The sequence below is a fragment of the Coregonus clupeaformis genome, chromosome 11 (genome assembly GCF_020615455.1).
Source record: "Coregonus clupeaformis isolate EN_2021a chromosome 11, ASM2061545v1, whole genome shotgun sequence".
Classification (NCBI taxonomy): Eukaryota; Metazoa; Chordata; class Actinopteri; order Salmoniformes; family Salmonidae; genus Coregonus; species Coregonus clupeaformis.
This window is the reverse complement of record NC_059202.1, coordinates 19,516,284-19,532,318: the sequence shown is the minus strand read 5'-3', so window position 1 is coordinate 19,532,318 and position 16,035 is coordinate 19,516,284. Positions and strand designations below refer to the sequence as shown.

General features: G+C 45.2%; 1 protein-coding gene across 9 annotated transcripts in view; it reads right to left on the bottom strand.

Annotated features, from left to right (window-relative positions):
- The window catches only part of LOC121576423 (tumor protein 63), a 106,235-nt gene that overhangs the window by 33,066 nt on the left and 57,134 nt on the right, over positions 1-16,035 (bottom strand). For 5 of the 9 annotated variants that reach the window (XM_041889552.2, XM_041889555.2, XM_041889560.2 and 2 more), the window contains one exon: positions 794-1,051. In XM_041889552.2, coding sequence (XP_041745486.1) covers positions 794-1,051 — 258 coding nt within the window. Of the gene's footprint in view, positions 1-793; positions 1,052-9,678; positions 9,916-16,035 lie in introns of those variants that run through there. The other 4 variants (XM_041889556.2, XM_041889558.2, XM_041889557.2 and 1 more) reach the window with 1 other exon arrangement.

The following is a 16,035-nucleotide window of genomic DNA, read 5'->3' as shown; positions in this document are numbered from 1 at the left end:
AGCAGGAATGGGCGACTGGCGGCCTGCCTCCCTTTAGTAGACCAGCGGATCAATTTCCCCCGGAAATATGTTGTATTTTCAGGGTATCAACTTACTATTGAGAGTTAGAATAGTAGAATACACAAGGTGCAATTTCGAAATGTTTCTCTTGTTATGTCAGTCACTGAATTAGCCCATGTTAGCAAAACATATTTACATTGGTAAATTAGTCTAGTCAGATTATAAACTTGGAATAATCATGGTTGAATTACCGACCGGGGAGCCCCCATTTGATTTTCTTAGTCACCCTCACTCCGATATCATATTAAAAGCTGCAAACATTTTTTTCCACCCTATGACAAAATGTGTAGAATTTCAGGAAATTGGATGTAAAACTGTCAAATCTTCTCTCTGCCCCACCGCAAAATGTGTAGCATTGCAGGAAATGACCTTATTTTCTCTCCGCTGTCAAGTGGGAAACTAAAATGTTTTGCTCGCAAGGTGGGTGTGGCCTATGATAGAACACATCAATCAACCATACCTTAGACATCGCAGACCTCTACTTCCAATACAAATAATGATGAATTCAAATCATTTTGAGTCACTTGGCATAATTTTTGTAGATATTCAATTGGATGATAAATGGAACGAACGCATTTCCAAACATAACATCTGTCATTGCTAGAGGTAACAGATACAATTGTGACTGGTGCTATAGGAATTTGTAAAGTGTGTTGAGACCCATGTGAAATGCACTTTAAAATCAAGTAATCAACTTGATCAATAAATCTATTGATTTGATATGAACTCTTACCGTCCAGGTGGCAGACTTGGCTGTGGATGACTGTTGGAAGGAGACGTCGAAGGTGTGTCCCCCAGCGTAGTCTGTGTTGGAGGGGATGGCCGGGGAGGGGGACATGGCGTCGAAGGTGGAGCTGGGCTGGGCGTAGGGTGAAGGCGCTGACACGTTGTTCTGGACATGGTCGTTGTTGTAGGGACTGGTGGAGGTAGAGCTGCCATTTTGGATGTTCTGATCCATGCTGTTCAGCAGCCCCAGGTTGGTATACTGTGACTAGACGGACAGACAGACAGACAAAGAACTTTAATGACCAATTGTACACCAAGGTCCAACGGAAATCCGACTTCCACTTTATCTGTCATCAAGGCAAAGGGTGGCTATTTGAAGAATCTCAAAATATAAAATATACTTTGATTTGTTTAACACTTTTTTGTTTATTACATGATTCCATATGTGTTATTTCATACTTTTGATGTCTTCATTATTATTCTACAATGTAGAAAATAGTAAAAATAAAAGAAAAACCCTTGAATGAGCAGGTGTTCTAAAACCTTTGACCGGTAGTGTACATTTTTTACGTGAAATTTGTCATGTGATTTGTTCACACGCGTTAGAAAACCACGTGTTTTTTTTTTTTTGTAAGGGAGGGTAAGTCCTCCACTGAGTGACAGCTGCCGGTTTTCTTTCGGTAGGTCAACACTGAGCGGGTGGAAGAAGTAAAGATTATAATCTTCTGATCAAAAACACCCGTATTTACTGAATGCTCTTAATGTTTGTAATATGGCAGCTGAGACATATCCTGTACACTCTCATCTCTTTCAGCTCCAGACCCAAATTAGAAATGTACCGTCATCCTGTGACCCGAGTTATCCTCCAACGACCCCAATCAAGAAGAAATAGTGGGTGATTTATAGATGTGTTCTCATTACTTCCGACCCACATGCCCCAGAGCCCACTTTGGGGACCCGACCCATAGTTTAAAGACACCCTGCTTTAGAAACACTAAAGCCAAGAGGAAATTCAGCAACTCTTGGAGGACAGTGGAAGTTGTTAAAAATGGTTATTTATTGTTAAAAGGTCAAACCAATGTGCTTTTGCCCGTAGCCTTCATCAGGGTTTTTACTTTCCCAATACTAAAAAAAACACAGAAATAGTAAGACAATAAATAATGAATACCTATATACTGTAGATTAGAAACACTGCCTTAACGTTTCCATCAACATGTCCAGTAACCAGAAAGTAACAGAGTTCCTGGCAAATGAAGCATCAGTCCTTGTGCAATGCTTCCTTCCTGGTAGATCACACCCGCCATGTCAAACGCCTCAGTCATTTAGTTTAACAATGATGTCACAGTACTTGAGAAACAGCTTCCCAGCTAGCTGAGGTGAGGTTTCCCAACCTAAACTACAGTCAGCTTTTTTATTTTACCTTTATTTAACCAGGCAAGTCAGTTAAGAACAAAACCTTATTTACAATGACGGCCTACACCGGCCAAACCCGGACGACGCTGGGCCAATTGTGCGCCGCCCCTATGGGACTCCCAATCACGGCCGGTTGTGATACAGCCTGGAATCAAACCAGGGGGGTCTGTAGTGACGCCTCAAGCACTCGGTCTGTAGTGACGCCTATAGCACTGAGATGCAGTGCCTTAGACCGCTGCGCCACTCGGGAGCCCGGTGTTTACTTACCGGTATTTGAAGTCTATTATTATGTTGTTTAATTTAGATTTATATACTTTTTTAAAGACATAAATCTTAAAGAATGCGACAAAAAAATTGACACTATCTGCCAGTACAAGTAAAAACGGTTTCCTGTTTAAATCATGTAGTAACTACTACTGTAGAAGAGACCCACCATCTACAGACGGAGGTGACAGGGTTCACACAGCAGGAGTATGAGGACAATCAAAATGGCCACCTGTTGAGAGGAGGGAGAATGCTTGTTCCCTGGACCTCAGCCAGCTCCTTCTTTATCCTCCCTGCTCCGCTCCGCGTCTCCCTCTCTCCCTCCCCCCTTCCAGCTCTAGCCACTCTGCTCCTCCATTCCATTCCACTCCATTTATAAACTGCACATTCCAGGCCGAGGTGTCTCTTTAGACAACCATTAATCTCTGCAGGACAGACAGACGGGCAGTCAAGGGCCCCTTGTTTATTTCAGGCTGCACGGTCCCCCGTCCCACACAGCTGTACAGAACACACCCTCCCACTCACATCACCAGGTGCTGCTTGTTGTGGGCCAGGTGACAAACACAGTAACACACACACACACACAAAGTGCACATTGTATGAACACTAGAACTTAAATCAATGATAACACACCCATTCTGATGGACTACACACTGCATACAGAAGAGATGCTAAAAAAGGAGCTAAACTGTATCCAACACACACACAGCACCTGAGGGAAGTCATCCCAGCCAACCTCAACACAACACAGCAACAACGCCTCGGGGGAGCCACGAGTCTCAATCCCCCGGGAAACAACGCCTCAGGGGAGCCACGAGTCTCAACCCCCCGGGAAACAACGGCACTGGGTCTTTCAAGAGCCTGTCTAGGGGAACAACGACACTGGGTCTTTCAAGAGCCTGTCTAGGGGAACAACGACACTGGGTCTTTCAAGAGCCTGTCTAGGGGAACAATGACACTGGGTCTTTCAAGAGCCTGTCTAGGGGAACAGTGACACTGGGTTACACCAGGCAGGTGTTAGGACACAAGTGTATTGTGAAGGGAACACAGAGATACCTCCTCCAGCCTACATACAGTAGAAGTTCTCTCTCTCAAACACACACACTCCTTCACAATTATACACATTCCTTCACAATGATACACATTCCTTCACAATGACAGACACTCCTTCACAATGACAGACACTCCTTCACAATGACAGACACTCCTTCACAATGACAGACACACTCCTTCACAATGACAGACACTCCTTCACAATGATACACACTCCTTCACAATGACAGACACTCCTTCACAATGACAGACACTCCTTCACAATGAGACACACTCCTTCACAATGAGACACACTCCTTCACAATGACAGACACTCCTTCACAATGACAGACACTCCTTCACAATGATACACACTCCTTCACAATGACAGACACACTCCTTCACAATGACAGACACTCCTTCACAATGACAGACACACTCCTTCACAATGACAGACACTCCTTCACAATGACAGACACACTCCTTCACAATGACAGACACACTCCTTCACAATGACAGACACTCCTTCACAATGACAGACACACTCCTTCACAATAACAGACACTCCTTCACAATGACAGACACTCCTTCACAATGACAGACACTCCTTCACAATGAGACACACTCCTTCACAATGAGACACACTCCTTCACAATGACAGACACTCCTTCACAATGACAGACACTCCTTCACAATGATACACACTCCTTCACAATGACAGACACCTCCTTCACAATGACAGACACTCCTTCACAATGACAGACACACTCCTTCACAATGACAGACACTCCTTCACAATGATACACACTCCTTCACAATGACAGACACACTCCTTCACAATGACAGACACTCCTTCACAATGACAGACACACTCCTTCACAATGACAGACACTCCTTCACAATGACAGACACTCCTTCACAATGACAGACACACTCCTTCACAATGACAGACACACTCCTTCACAATGACAGACACTCCTTCACAATGACAGACACTCCTTCACAATGACAGACACTCCTTCACAATGACAGACACTCCTTCACAATGACAGACACTCCTTCACATGCCTCACAACGGGGCAATTAGAGAATAATGAAGCTGCTTTAGACTGTGATGGCTGCTGAATCTGATGGCCCCTCTGTGCCTGATCCCTGACTGCAGACACTGGCTGTGTGGCCCAAATGGCACCCTATTCCCTATATAGTGCACTACTTGCACCCTGGTCAACAGTAAATAGTGCACTATATAGGGAATAGGGTGCCCTCTACCCACATGTACATATTACCTCAACTACCTCAACTAGCCGGTGCCCCCGCACATTGACTATGCAACGGTACCCCCCTGTATATATAGCCTCCCTACTGTTATTTTATTTTACTTCTGCTCTTTTTTTTCTCAACACTTTTTTGTTGTTGTTTTATTCTTACTTTTTTTGTTTAAAATAAATGCACTGTTGGTTAAGGGCTGTAAGTAAGCATTTCACTGTAATGTCTGCACCTGTTGTATTCGGCGCATGTGACCAATAAAATTTGATTTGATTTGATTTGATTTGGGACACACAGCCAGTGTCTGCAGTCAGGGATCAGGCACAGAGGGGCCAAATATCCCCTCCCCTTCCGAAATTCGAAAGATACTAACCCCTGAGAAATGCTGCTCATTATCTCCAGTACCGTTGTATCGGGACAGATCTCCAGTACCGTTGTATCGGGACAGATCTCCAGTACCGTTGTATCGGGACAGATCTCCAGTACCGTTGTATCGGGACAGATCTCCAGTACCGTTGTATCGGGACAGATCTCCAGTACCGTTGTATCGGGACAGATCTCCAGTACCGTTGTATCGGGACAGATCTCCAGTACCGTTGTATCGGGACAGATCTCCAGTACCGTTGTATCGGGACAGATCTCCAGTATCGTTGTATCAGGACAGATCTCCAGTATCGTTGTATCAGGTCGCCCTGGCCTATTCCACTAGGGTACTGAGAACCCTGGTCTATTCCACTAGGGTACTGAGAACCCTGGTCTATTCCACTAGGGTACTGAGAACCCTGGTCTATTCCACTGGGGTAGCGAGCGCCCTGGTCTATTCCACTAGGGTAGCGAGCGCCCTGGTCTATTCCACTAGGGTAGCGAGCGCCCTGGTCTATTCCACTAGGGTACTGAGAACCCTGGTCTATTCCACTAGGGTAGCGAGCGCCCTGGTCTATTCCACTAGGGTACTGAGAACGCTCGCTACCCTAGTGGAATAGACCAGGGTTCTCAGTACCCTAGTGGAATAGACCAGGGTTCTCAGTACCCTAGTGGAATAGACCAGGGCGCTCGCTACCCTAGACTGTTGACCTTCAGAGTGATAGCCTGTTGATTCCACAGGAGGATTCCAAATGATGTAGATTATGCAGAGACACATATCAAGGATTCCAAATGATGTAGATTATGCAGAGACACATATCAGGGATTCCAAATGATGTAGATTATGCAGAGAGACACATATCATTGATTCCTCATTATGTAGGTTATGCAGAGAGACATCAGGGATTCCTCACATGCAAACAGCAACAGCTCTCACTCAATACGTCAGCATCATTACTGCTGGTATTCATAGTGAATGTTGTATCATTATGACTATTTGGTTTGGCACATACTAGAAACCGATGTAGGATCTTAATTTGTCACCCGGTTGACCACCCTGTCGTTGCAGGAAATGCTAACCTAAAATGTCAGACTTGATTAGCCCTGACTAAAAATGTATCAACCCTTACAAAAATGTCCATGAATTACAATCAACACAATTCACATCTCACGTTGCTGCTGGATAATTTTCCTGCTGTGAGAATCTGGTCAAATTAAGATCCTACATCTGTATGAGCATTGAAATTCTTTTGATTTGACAGTTTAAAATAGTCTAATATTTAGTACCACGCTCTCCATGAACCAGTTGCCATAGTTTTGGGACCATATGCATTTCTATCAGTTATTTAGGGTAAGGGTTTGAACCAATCAGATTAATCTGAGATGCAGTAGTCCAATTCATTTATTTGATATGATAACCAAGATCAGGCTTACTTTTAATGGTAACTTTTCCTCTCTGGTGAAAGTGATGCTACTTATTCTATTGTTACTAACTCTTTACCAACAGGAGAAAGTACAGAGACAGGGGAGGTCAGTAATCTGACCCCTTCTCCTTACCATAGCTAACAGCTATTACTATAGGCAGTATGAGGCAATTGATCACCTCAGAACTTTAAACTGCCAATAAAATTGACAGGAACCAGAGGAGACCGTTACCCCAGGGAGGAACCAGAGGAGGACGACCTGGCCCTTAAGACCTGGCCCTAGGGGAGAATACATTCCAGCCTCTCCTCTGACCTGCACTGTGGTCCCTGGGTGAGTGGTGTCTAGGGTCTGGGAATTAACAGCTCTAGCAGGGTGGAGGACAGGAGGTCTGGGTGGTTGGGGGGGGGCTATCTACCTACACCCCATATATATACCTGCTGGGGTGGGCAGAGCAGGTGATTGTATCTACGTCAACACACCATTAAAGCAATTACGAGCAGGGACTAAACAGCAGTGCTTGGCACCGCCCCGTTCTGATGGCCCTGGAGGGGGAGGGGGGGGGGGGAACCTGATACTTTACCCAGAGGCTGCATCTTAAATGGGAGAAGTAGTGCACTATGTAGGTGATAGTGTGCCTTTTGGGATATAGCCAGAAGGGATAGAGGTGGACAGAGAGACCCCCGCTCTAAGACCCCCCACTCGGTAAACTTAAAAGAGTTGACCTGCCACACCTGCAATCTGCCCCCCGTGCAATCTGCCCCCCGTGCAATCTGCCCCCGTGCAATCTGCCCCCTGCAAATCTGAGAAACCATCAGTGATCCTTACGGAGATGGCGCGTTTGATAACAACTCGTTTTTATTTATGACTTCACAAGAAAAGTCCCCCACTTATCACCTGTTTAAAACAGAATATGCATGATGGTTCATTCTTAAACCATTAAATAAAAACACATATTTCAATCTCTTTATAAAACTTAAAATTGAAAAATCTATGGATTTTTCCCTCCAACTATCTTTTCAGAATAAATCTGTGACTGTGAGAGCATTACAAACCAAAACTGTGGACTTTTAATCTGTCCCCAGATTAAAACCCCCAGGAAGGGGGATCGGGGGTCTCAGGTAAATCCTCTGTCTACGGCCGTCCACTCAGGAATAACGGTGTGTGTTGACAACAGTCCTATACCAGCAGAGTAGAGCGGTCAAGTATTGGTAGATAGACTCTGACAGACGCCCTACCTGAGCGCTAAGCATGGTGGGTTTTAGGAGAACAACCAGAAAGAGCTGTTTAGATCTAACAGCCATCCTAGAAGGGGAGGAGAGTAGCAGATTCACACCAGGAGACTGCCGTCTTAACAGATAGCCTAATGGAACAAATACGTAGGATCCTTTCTATGTCTAGTGACATTAACAGAGTTCAGAAGTGTTCTTCTGCCCCCCAAAAAAGCATATTACAAAAATATCTCAAGATCACAATTTTCATAAAACTATGAGATAAAATAAATGACTAAATTCCAGAAATATTGATATTCAGGAGGACTGTAATACAATTCCTGCCACTACAGAAATAATTTTACTTGCTTAAAGTAAAGCGACATTTGATAGCAATTATAGTTAGAAATAGAACATGATCATAAATAAATTAACAAACAGTCTTACTGAATATAATGACAGTGACTAGTGAGTCATTTAGCAGACGCTCTTATCCAGAGCGACTTACAGTTAAGTGAGTGCATACATTTTTCATACTGTCCCCCCGTGGGAATCGAACCCACAACCCTGGCGTTGCAAGCGCCACGCTCTACCAACTGAGCTACACGGAGCCAATTATCTGTTGTTGTCAACAGTAACAGAACTTTCTATTGTGTCACTTCTGTCTCGAAGACAAGAATCTATTATGCATTTCCAGATGGCCATTTTAGACGAGAGCCTTATTCCACTCCCTATGTCACACCTGTAATTCAAACCGCCAAAACATCTTTAAAACCACACATTTCTGTTTCCAGTCAATTATACTGGCTCCATTTTGATTAACCCAAAATAGATTCTAATGTATCCTCATACTGTCATAAACATCTGACATTCTTTACTTGACTTCATTCAAACCACTTGAACTACGGTACATTATTTTAGGCTATATTGTTTCCATACAAATGGACATTTTCCTGTTCCTAAACAACGTGGAAACAGCACTGCTCTGCAAGGCTCATCAAACCACAGCTCATGTCTCCAGATCCCACCCATCAACCACCATTTTATCTTCTGTCTCGAAAAGAAATCACATGAATAATCTTTATCAAACCCAGAACTAGGCCTCCTATACACAATACCAATTCACACAAAGTTAAGAGGATAATTTGGGGGAGATAAATCAGAGATTATATGAATTTTGATTCTGTTCTGTGTTTTTACAATTCAGCATGTAACACCAGGTAATCAAATCAAATCACAGTCTAAAATCCCAGAAAAGCAATACTATCCATGGCATCATTACTGAACCCTCATAGTCTTGTCTACTGAAGGTTAAAACACTGATGGAACTAGAACTATTAGAACTAGAACTAATGGAACCATGGTTGAGTCAGTAGTTCTGGTTCCAGATGTTAACAGGGCTATTAGCAGAGTCCATTCCACATCTCAACGGGACAGGGTAGCAGAGCAGAGCAGCCATTTCATTTAGCGCCTCTTCCTCTATTCAACAAGCACTCCAGGTGTTTACATTCCCCTGCACACACACACACACACACACACACACAGAAAACATACAACGCCACTAAATCAAAACGCAAACAAAGAGGAATCTGCCGCCAACACATCTTTCTCTGTTTTGTGAGTGCCACAGACAGATTTAAAATAACCACTTTTAACTACTAAAACGTATTCAGATTTCTTTGTTAAATAAAAGCTCTATACCACCACAAAGCCCTAAGCCGCCAATAAACTCAGAGACCAAAACATATCAAACTGATTTCATGGGGTGAAATATAAAAATATAAAAACAGAGGTAACAATCCTATAAAGGTATTTCAGTTTGAGGCCTGACATCCAATATTCCATCTGTCCCACTACCATCGCCAAGGGGACGTTAGCGGTTCCCGGATGCCCCATTAGGAGCCTCCTCCCTGGGCCTTACCTCGCTGTACGACGTGGACGTCCCCGTCTCCAGATACAACATGTTGGCGCTGAGGTTGAGCAGTGCTGTTTGCTCCACTGGCTCCAGGATGAATCTACACCTCTGGTCCCTGTCTCAGTCTGAATTAATCTACACCTCTGGTCCCCGTCTCAGTCTGAATTAATCTACACCTCTGGTCCCCGTCTCAGTCTGAATGAACGAGTGGCAGGCAGTGGACTATGGATGACAACAGGACAGGGCAAGCAGAGAGTCTCTATAGGAATCTATGGGAGGGAGATATATACCGGGGGGGTAGGGAGGAGGAGGGGTCTGATGAGGTACCTGTCCAATACCTGGAGTGGTAAGTCCACACCCATCTCCTGGAGAAGCTCTCTGGTTCTCCTTGTGTCTCTCCCGAAGACGCTCTGCAGCGATACGCAGTGTCAAACATATATACAGCTCACTCAGTAAATCCCGTCCTTATAATCGTCAACATCAATACAAATCAGGACAGTTAATACAGTGATCGCTTTCAATGCAACCTGATTTCTATCAACTCAACGCACATTTAAAACGCTTCGGATACTGGCTATTTGATACATTATGCACTGCTCTGTTCTACAGAACAACTCAACGTGTCTACACATATAGCTTTGAATATCCACATGGAGTATTACGTTCTAATGTCATTAAATACTAAATAAAAACACGGCAGGTAGCTTAGTGGTTAAGAGCGTTGTGCCAGTAACCGAAAGGTCGCTGGTTCTAATCCCCGAGCCGACTAGGTGAAAAATCTGTCGATGTGCCCTTGAGCAAGGCACTTAACCCTAATTGCTCCTGTAAGTCGCTCTGGATAAGAGCGTCTGCTAAATGACTAAAATGTAAATGTAAATACTCTGAATGCTGAACTGAACTGACCTGCTGTCTGTTAGCTGGAAGTGTAGCCTAACAGATAGTTGCTCATGTAAAGAGTAAACAACGTATTGGATGCATTATGCACTTCTTGACCTTCACTATAAAATCCATTCTTAAAAAAGGCCACCGCAATAATATAGAACCAAGACATTAACAGCACATTAAATTGGCTAAATACACAAAAACACTATATTATAACATTGTCCACCATTACTGTCTATCTTATTACATTACCCCCAATGTAGAGATACCACTACATTACTGTCTATCTTATTACATTACCCCCAATGTAGAGATACCACTACATTACTGTCTATCTTATTACATTACCCCCAATGTAGAGATACCACTACATTACTGTCTATCTTATTACATTACCCCATTAAGAGATACCACTACATTACTGTCTATCTTATTACATTACCCCCATGAAGAGATACCACTACATTACTGTCTATCTTATTACATTACCCCCAATGTAGAGATACCACTACATTACTGTCTATCTTATTACATTACCCCCATTAAGAGATACCACTACATTACTGTCTATCTTATTACATTATCCCCATGAAGAGATACCACTACATTACTGTCTATCTTATTACATTACCCCCAATGTAGAGATACCACTACATTACTGTCTATCTTATTACATTACCCCCATGAAGAGATACCACTACATTACTGTCTATCTTATTACATTACCCCCAATGTAGAGATACCACTACATTACTGTCTATCTTATTACATTACCCCCAATGTAGAGATACCACTACATTACTGTCTATCTTATTACATTATCCCCATGAAGAGATACCACTACATTACTGTCTATCTTATTACATTACCCCCATGAAGAGATACCACTACATTACTGTCTATCTTATTACATTACCCCCAATGTAGAGATACCACTACATTACTGTCTATCTTATTACATTACCCCCATTAAGAGATACCACTACATTACTGTCTATCTTATTACATTACCCCCAATGTAGAGCTACCACTACATTACTGTCTATCTTATTACATTACCCCTAATGTAGAGATACCACTACATTACTGTCTATCTTATTACATTATCCCCATGAAGAGATACCACTACATTACTGTCTATCTTATTACATTACCCCCAATGTAGAGATACCACTACATTACTGTCTATCTTATTACATTACCCCCATGAAGAGATACCACTACATTACTGTCTATCTTATTACATTACCCCCATGAAGAGATACCACTACATTACTGTCTATCTTATTACATTACCCCCAATGTAGAGATACCACTACATTACTGTCTATCCTATTACATTACCCCCAATGTAGAGATACCACTACATTACTGTCTATCTTATTACATTACCCCCAATGTAGAGATACCACTACATTACTGTCTATCTTATTACATTACCCCCAATGTAGAGATACCACTACATTACTGTCTATCTTATTACATTACCCCCAATGTAGAGATACCACTACATTACTGTCTATCTTATTACATTACCCCCAATGTAGAGATACCACTACATTACTGTCTATCTTATTACATTACCCCCATGAAGAGATACCACTACATTACTGTCTATCTTATTACATTACCCCCAATGTAGAGATACCACTACATTACTGTCTATCTTATTACATTACCCCCATGAAGAGATACCACTACATTACTGTCTATCTTATTTAGACTTTTAAGATATCGCATGGCACAGATATTAGACCCTAGCTAGTGGCTAGTAGATTTAGCCCGGCTGGCCAGTGCCCAAGACCCTTAACTTCCAGCCCAGGCTCCTTGCCCTTGGGCTTACAGACTTACAGGTCAGCCTGCACTGGCCGTAGAGCAGAACAGAGGGACTGGCCGTAGAGAAGGACAGAGGGACTGGCCGTAGAGCAGAACAGAGGGACTGGCCGTAGAGCAGGACAGAGGGACTGGCCGTAGAGCAGGACAGAGGGACTGGCAGTAGAGCAGGACAGAGGGACTGGCCGTAGAGCAGGACAGAGGGACTGGCCGTAGAGCAGGACAGAGGGACTGGCCGTAGAGCAGGACAGAGGGACTGGCCGTAGAGCAGGACAGAGGGACTGGCCGTAGAGCAGGACAGAGGGACTGGCCGTAGAGCAGGACAGAGGGACTGGCCGTAGAGCAGGACAGAGGGACTGGCCGTAGAGCAGGACAGAGGGACTGGCCGTAGAGCAGGACAGAGGGACTGGCAGTAGAGCAGGACAGAGGGACTGGCAGTAGAGCAGGACAGAGGGACTGGCCGTAGAGCAGGACAGAGGGACTGGCAGTAGAGCAGGACAGAGGGACTGGCCGTAGAGCAGGACAGAGGGACTGGCCGTAGAGCAGGACAGAGGGACTGGCCGTAGAGCAGGACAGAGGGACTGGCCGTAGAGCAGGACAGAGGGACTGGCCGTAGAGCAGGACAGAGGGACTGGCCGTAGAGCAGGACAGAGGGACTGGCCGTAGAGCAGGACAGAGGGACACTTTAAACCGAATGACCCCCATTCTTATTGTATGGCCTCCCTCCCAGAGTTCGGTGGCCTCATCTCATTCAAGGCCTGACCTCTTTTGAAGCTGGTAATTAGTTGAGCTAGCTAAACAAGCTTGAATTATGTTAAGACAACATTGGCAGAACGTTGGTCAGGTTAGGGAACTCTATGGTTGTGGTTCTGAATAGCCAGGAGAGGTGAACCAGTACCACCTTATCTACATGGATAGCATAAAGATCAGAAAGCTGACAGCTGGATGGATGGATGGATGGATGGATACTATAGATAGATATATACTATAGATAGATACTATAGATAGATAGATACTATAGATAGATAGATACTGTAGATAGATAGATAGATAGATACTGTAGATAGATAGATAGATAGATAGATACTATAGATAGATAGATACTGTAGATAGATAGATAGATAGATACTGTAGATAGATAGATAGATAGATAGATAGATAGATAGATAGATAGATACTGTAGATAGATAGATAGATAGATAGATAGATAGATAGATAGATAGATAGATAGTGTGATGTCACGAGAGGCTGTGTCCTGGAGGGACGTTACATCCCCCTGAGGTGGCTGCAAACCCAGACAGCTATGGCTCCATCTGCTGGTATGGTCGGGAACTCCACCCCTCTATGGCCAATCTTCCCACGCAGCTGAAACAAATGAGGAGCTGATGAGCTGAAGGTTTGGGAAGGGAAGAGACACAGTCTCCAACCTGGGCTCTCTGGAGGACAAGAGTGCTGCACGTCCACTTCCATGAGGAATATAAGGATTTGGAGATACTTACCTTTGGGAAATACTCACCTTTGGGATATATGCACCTGTGGAAATACGTGGGGGACATTTGGAAGGACGTTTTGCTGGGTTGGCCACTAGCTGCAACGGGGAATACAGTAAGACTGGGGAAAAGTTATTTGAGCGAGGGAGAGTTATGATTTTGGAGGTGGAAGAGACATCCCTGAACTGGTAACCCTTAAGAGCCACCAGAGAACAGAATTGTGTTATACTTTCGTTAGTTTCCCAAGACCTTTAATAAAATCCTTGTTTTGGTTGAACCTGGTCTCCTTGCACTACTTGAGCAATCCCGCTGAAAGCTGTGTAGCCTCTCGTGACGTCACAGATGGTGGAGAATACGGGCACGCTCAAGCGTTAATAGTGCATGTCAGAGGAGGATACCGAAGGTTTGATCACCCAGTTTTCCAAGTTGGCCGTAGGCTCCCCCGCCGACTGAAATGGAGGACATATTGAAAGCCCTTGTTGCTGGCCAGCAAGCCCAGATGCAAGCAACCGTGGCTCTCTTGGAGGAGCAAAAGACAGCCAACCTTCTGAAGGCAGAGGAATTGCAGTTGCAGAGACAGATGGTTGTCCAAAATACCCGCCCAATAAAGGCAAGTGACTTTATATCTAAGATGGGAGCTACCGATGACATTGAGGCATACCTGCATGCATTTGAGGCCACGGCCACTAGGGAAGCCTGGCCCAAGCAACAGTGGGTTGGTCTGTTAGCCCCCTTTCTAACCGGAGAATCGCTGAATGCTGTCCGGGACCTGGGCCCTGACCAGGTTACTGACTATGATGCCCTGAAGTCTGAGATCCTCAGCAGATATGGACTCACAAAGTTTGGTATGGCCCAGCGCTTTCACAGCTGGACCTTCCAACCAGACCAACCTCCTCGGGCGCAGATGCATGAACTTGTCCGAATCGCAAGGAAATGGCTGGATCCGCAGAGGAATACAGCAGCGGCGGTGGTGGAGGCCGTTGTGGTGGATCGTTACCTACTCTCTTGCCTTATGAGGCAAAACGGTTCATCAGTCAACAGGCCTTGACCACGGCTGATCTGACCGTGGAAGCTGTGGAAAAGTACCAGGCCACAGCGGAGATGCTGAATGCTTCCCGAAAAGACCCCAGGAGTGCGGCCCCACCACAAATGAAAAGAACCCGTCCAAAGGACCCCAAGGTCTCGAACCCAGCCACGTCAGGACTTATCCCGGCTCCAGGGGGAGCCAGAAACCAGGCGGGTCCAAGAAGAGTACACCAGGAGGGGGAAACTCGACAGTGTTACCGGTGTGGGGAGATGGGACATATCTCCTGGCAGTGTGGGAAACCAGCCGAGGAACCTATGCCCACTGCGGAGTCCTCCAGCTCAGCACCCACACACCGTTTTGCCTCGCTCTTGGGAGTCGTAGATGGCGGCCCCGATCGACCCCCCCACCTGCCCGGTAACTGTGAATCACCATGATGTGGAGGCCTTACTGGATTCTGGTAGCCGGGCCACCCTGGTGCGTAAGGATTTGGTGGGCCCAACGTGTCTGACCCCGGGAAAGTCCTCCCAGTTTCCTGTGTCCATGGGGACACCAGAGAATACCCCATTACTGAACTTACAATGACCAGCACACGGGGAACCATACACACGACGGCGGGGGTGGTTGATTCCCTCCCCGTCCCTGTCCTAATTGGACGAGACTGCCCAGCCTTTTACCCACTCTGGAGAGAGTCTCAGGAGAGGATAACCCGAGTACCTCGGAAACGGAGAGGCAAGACTCATCCTGGGAAGGCTCCGGTGCAATCCTCCGAGTTACTCACTCCCGCCCCGGGCTCTGATAGGGATGGCAGGTGCCCAGACCGACACAGAGACGGAGCTACAGAATCTGGACAAAGAACTGTCTGGTCTGAAGGGGACCGCTGAGAGGTATCGTTTGTTAAAGCAACAGTTAGACATGAAGACAGAAGAGTTAGATATCCTCCAGGCTAAACTCCAACAGAGCTCCTTCCCTAAGCAACAGGAGGAGCTGGAGAGGCTGCGCAGGACCATCGAGGAGTGTGAGGAGACCCTGCGCAGGAGTAAGGAGGTCCAGAAGAAGGCAGAGGAGAAGTACAAGGTGTTGGAGAACAAGATGAAGAATGCGGAGGCAGAGAGAGAGAAGGAACTGAAAGCT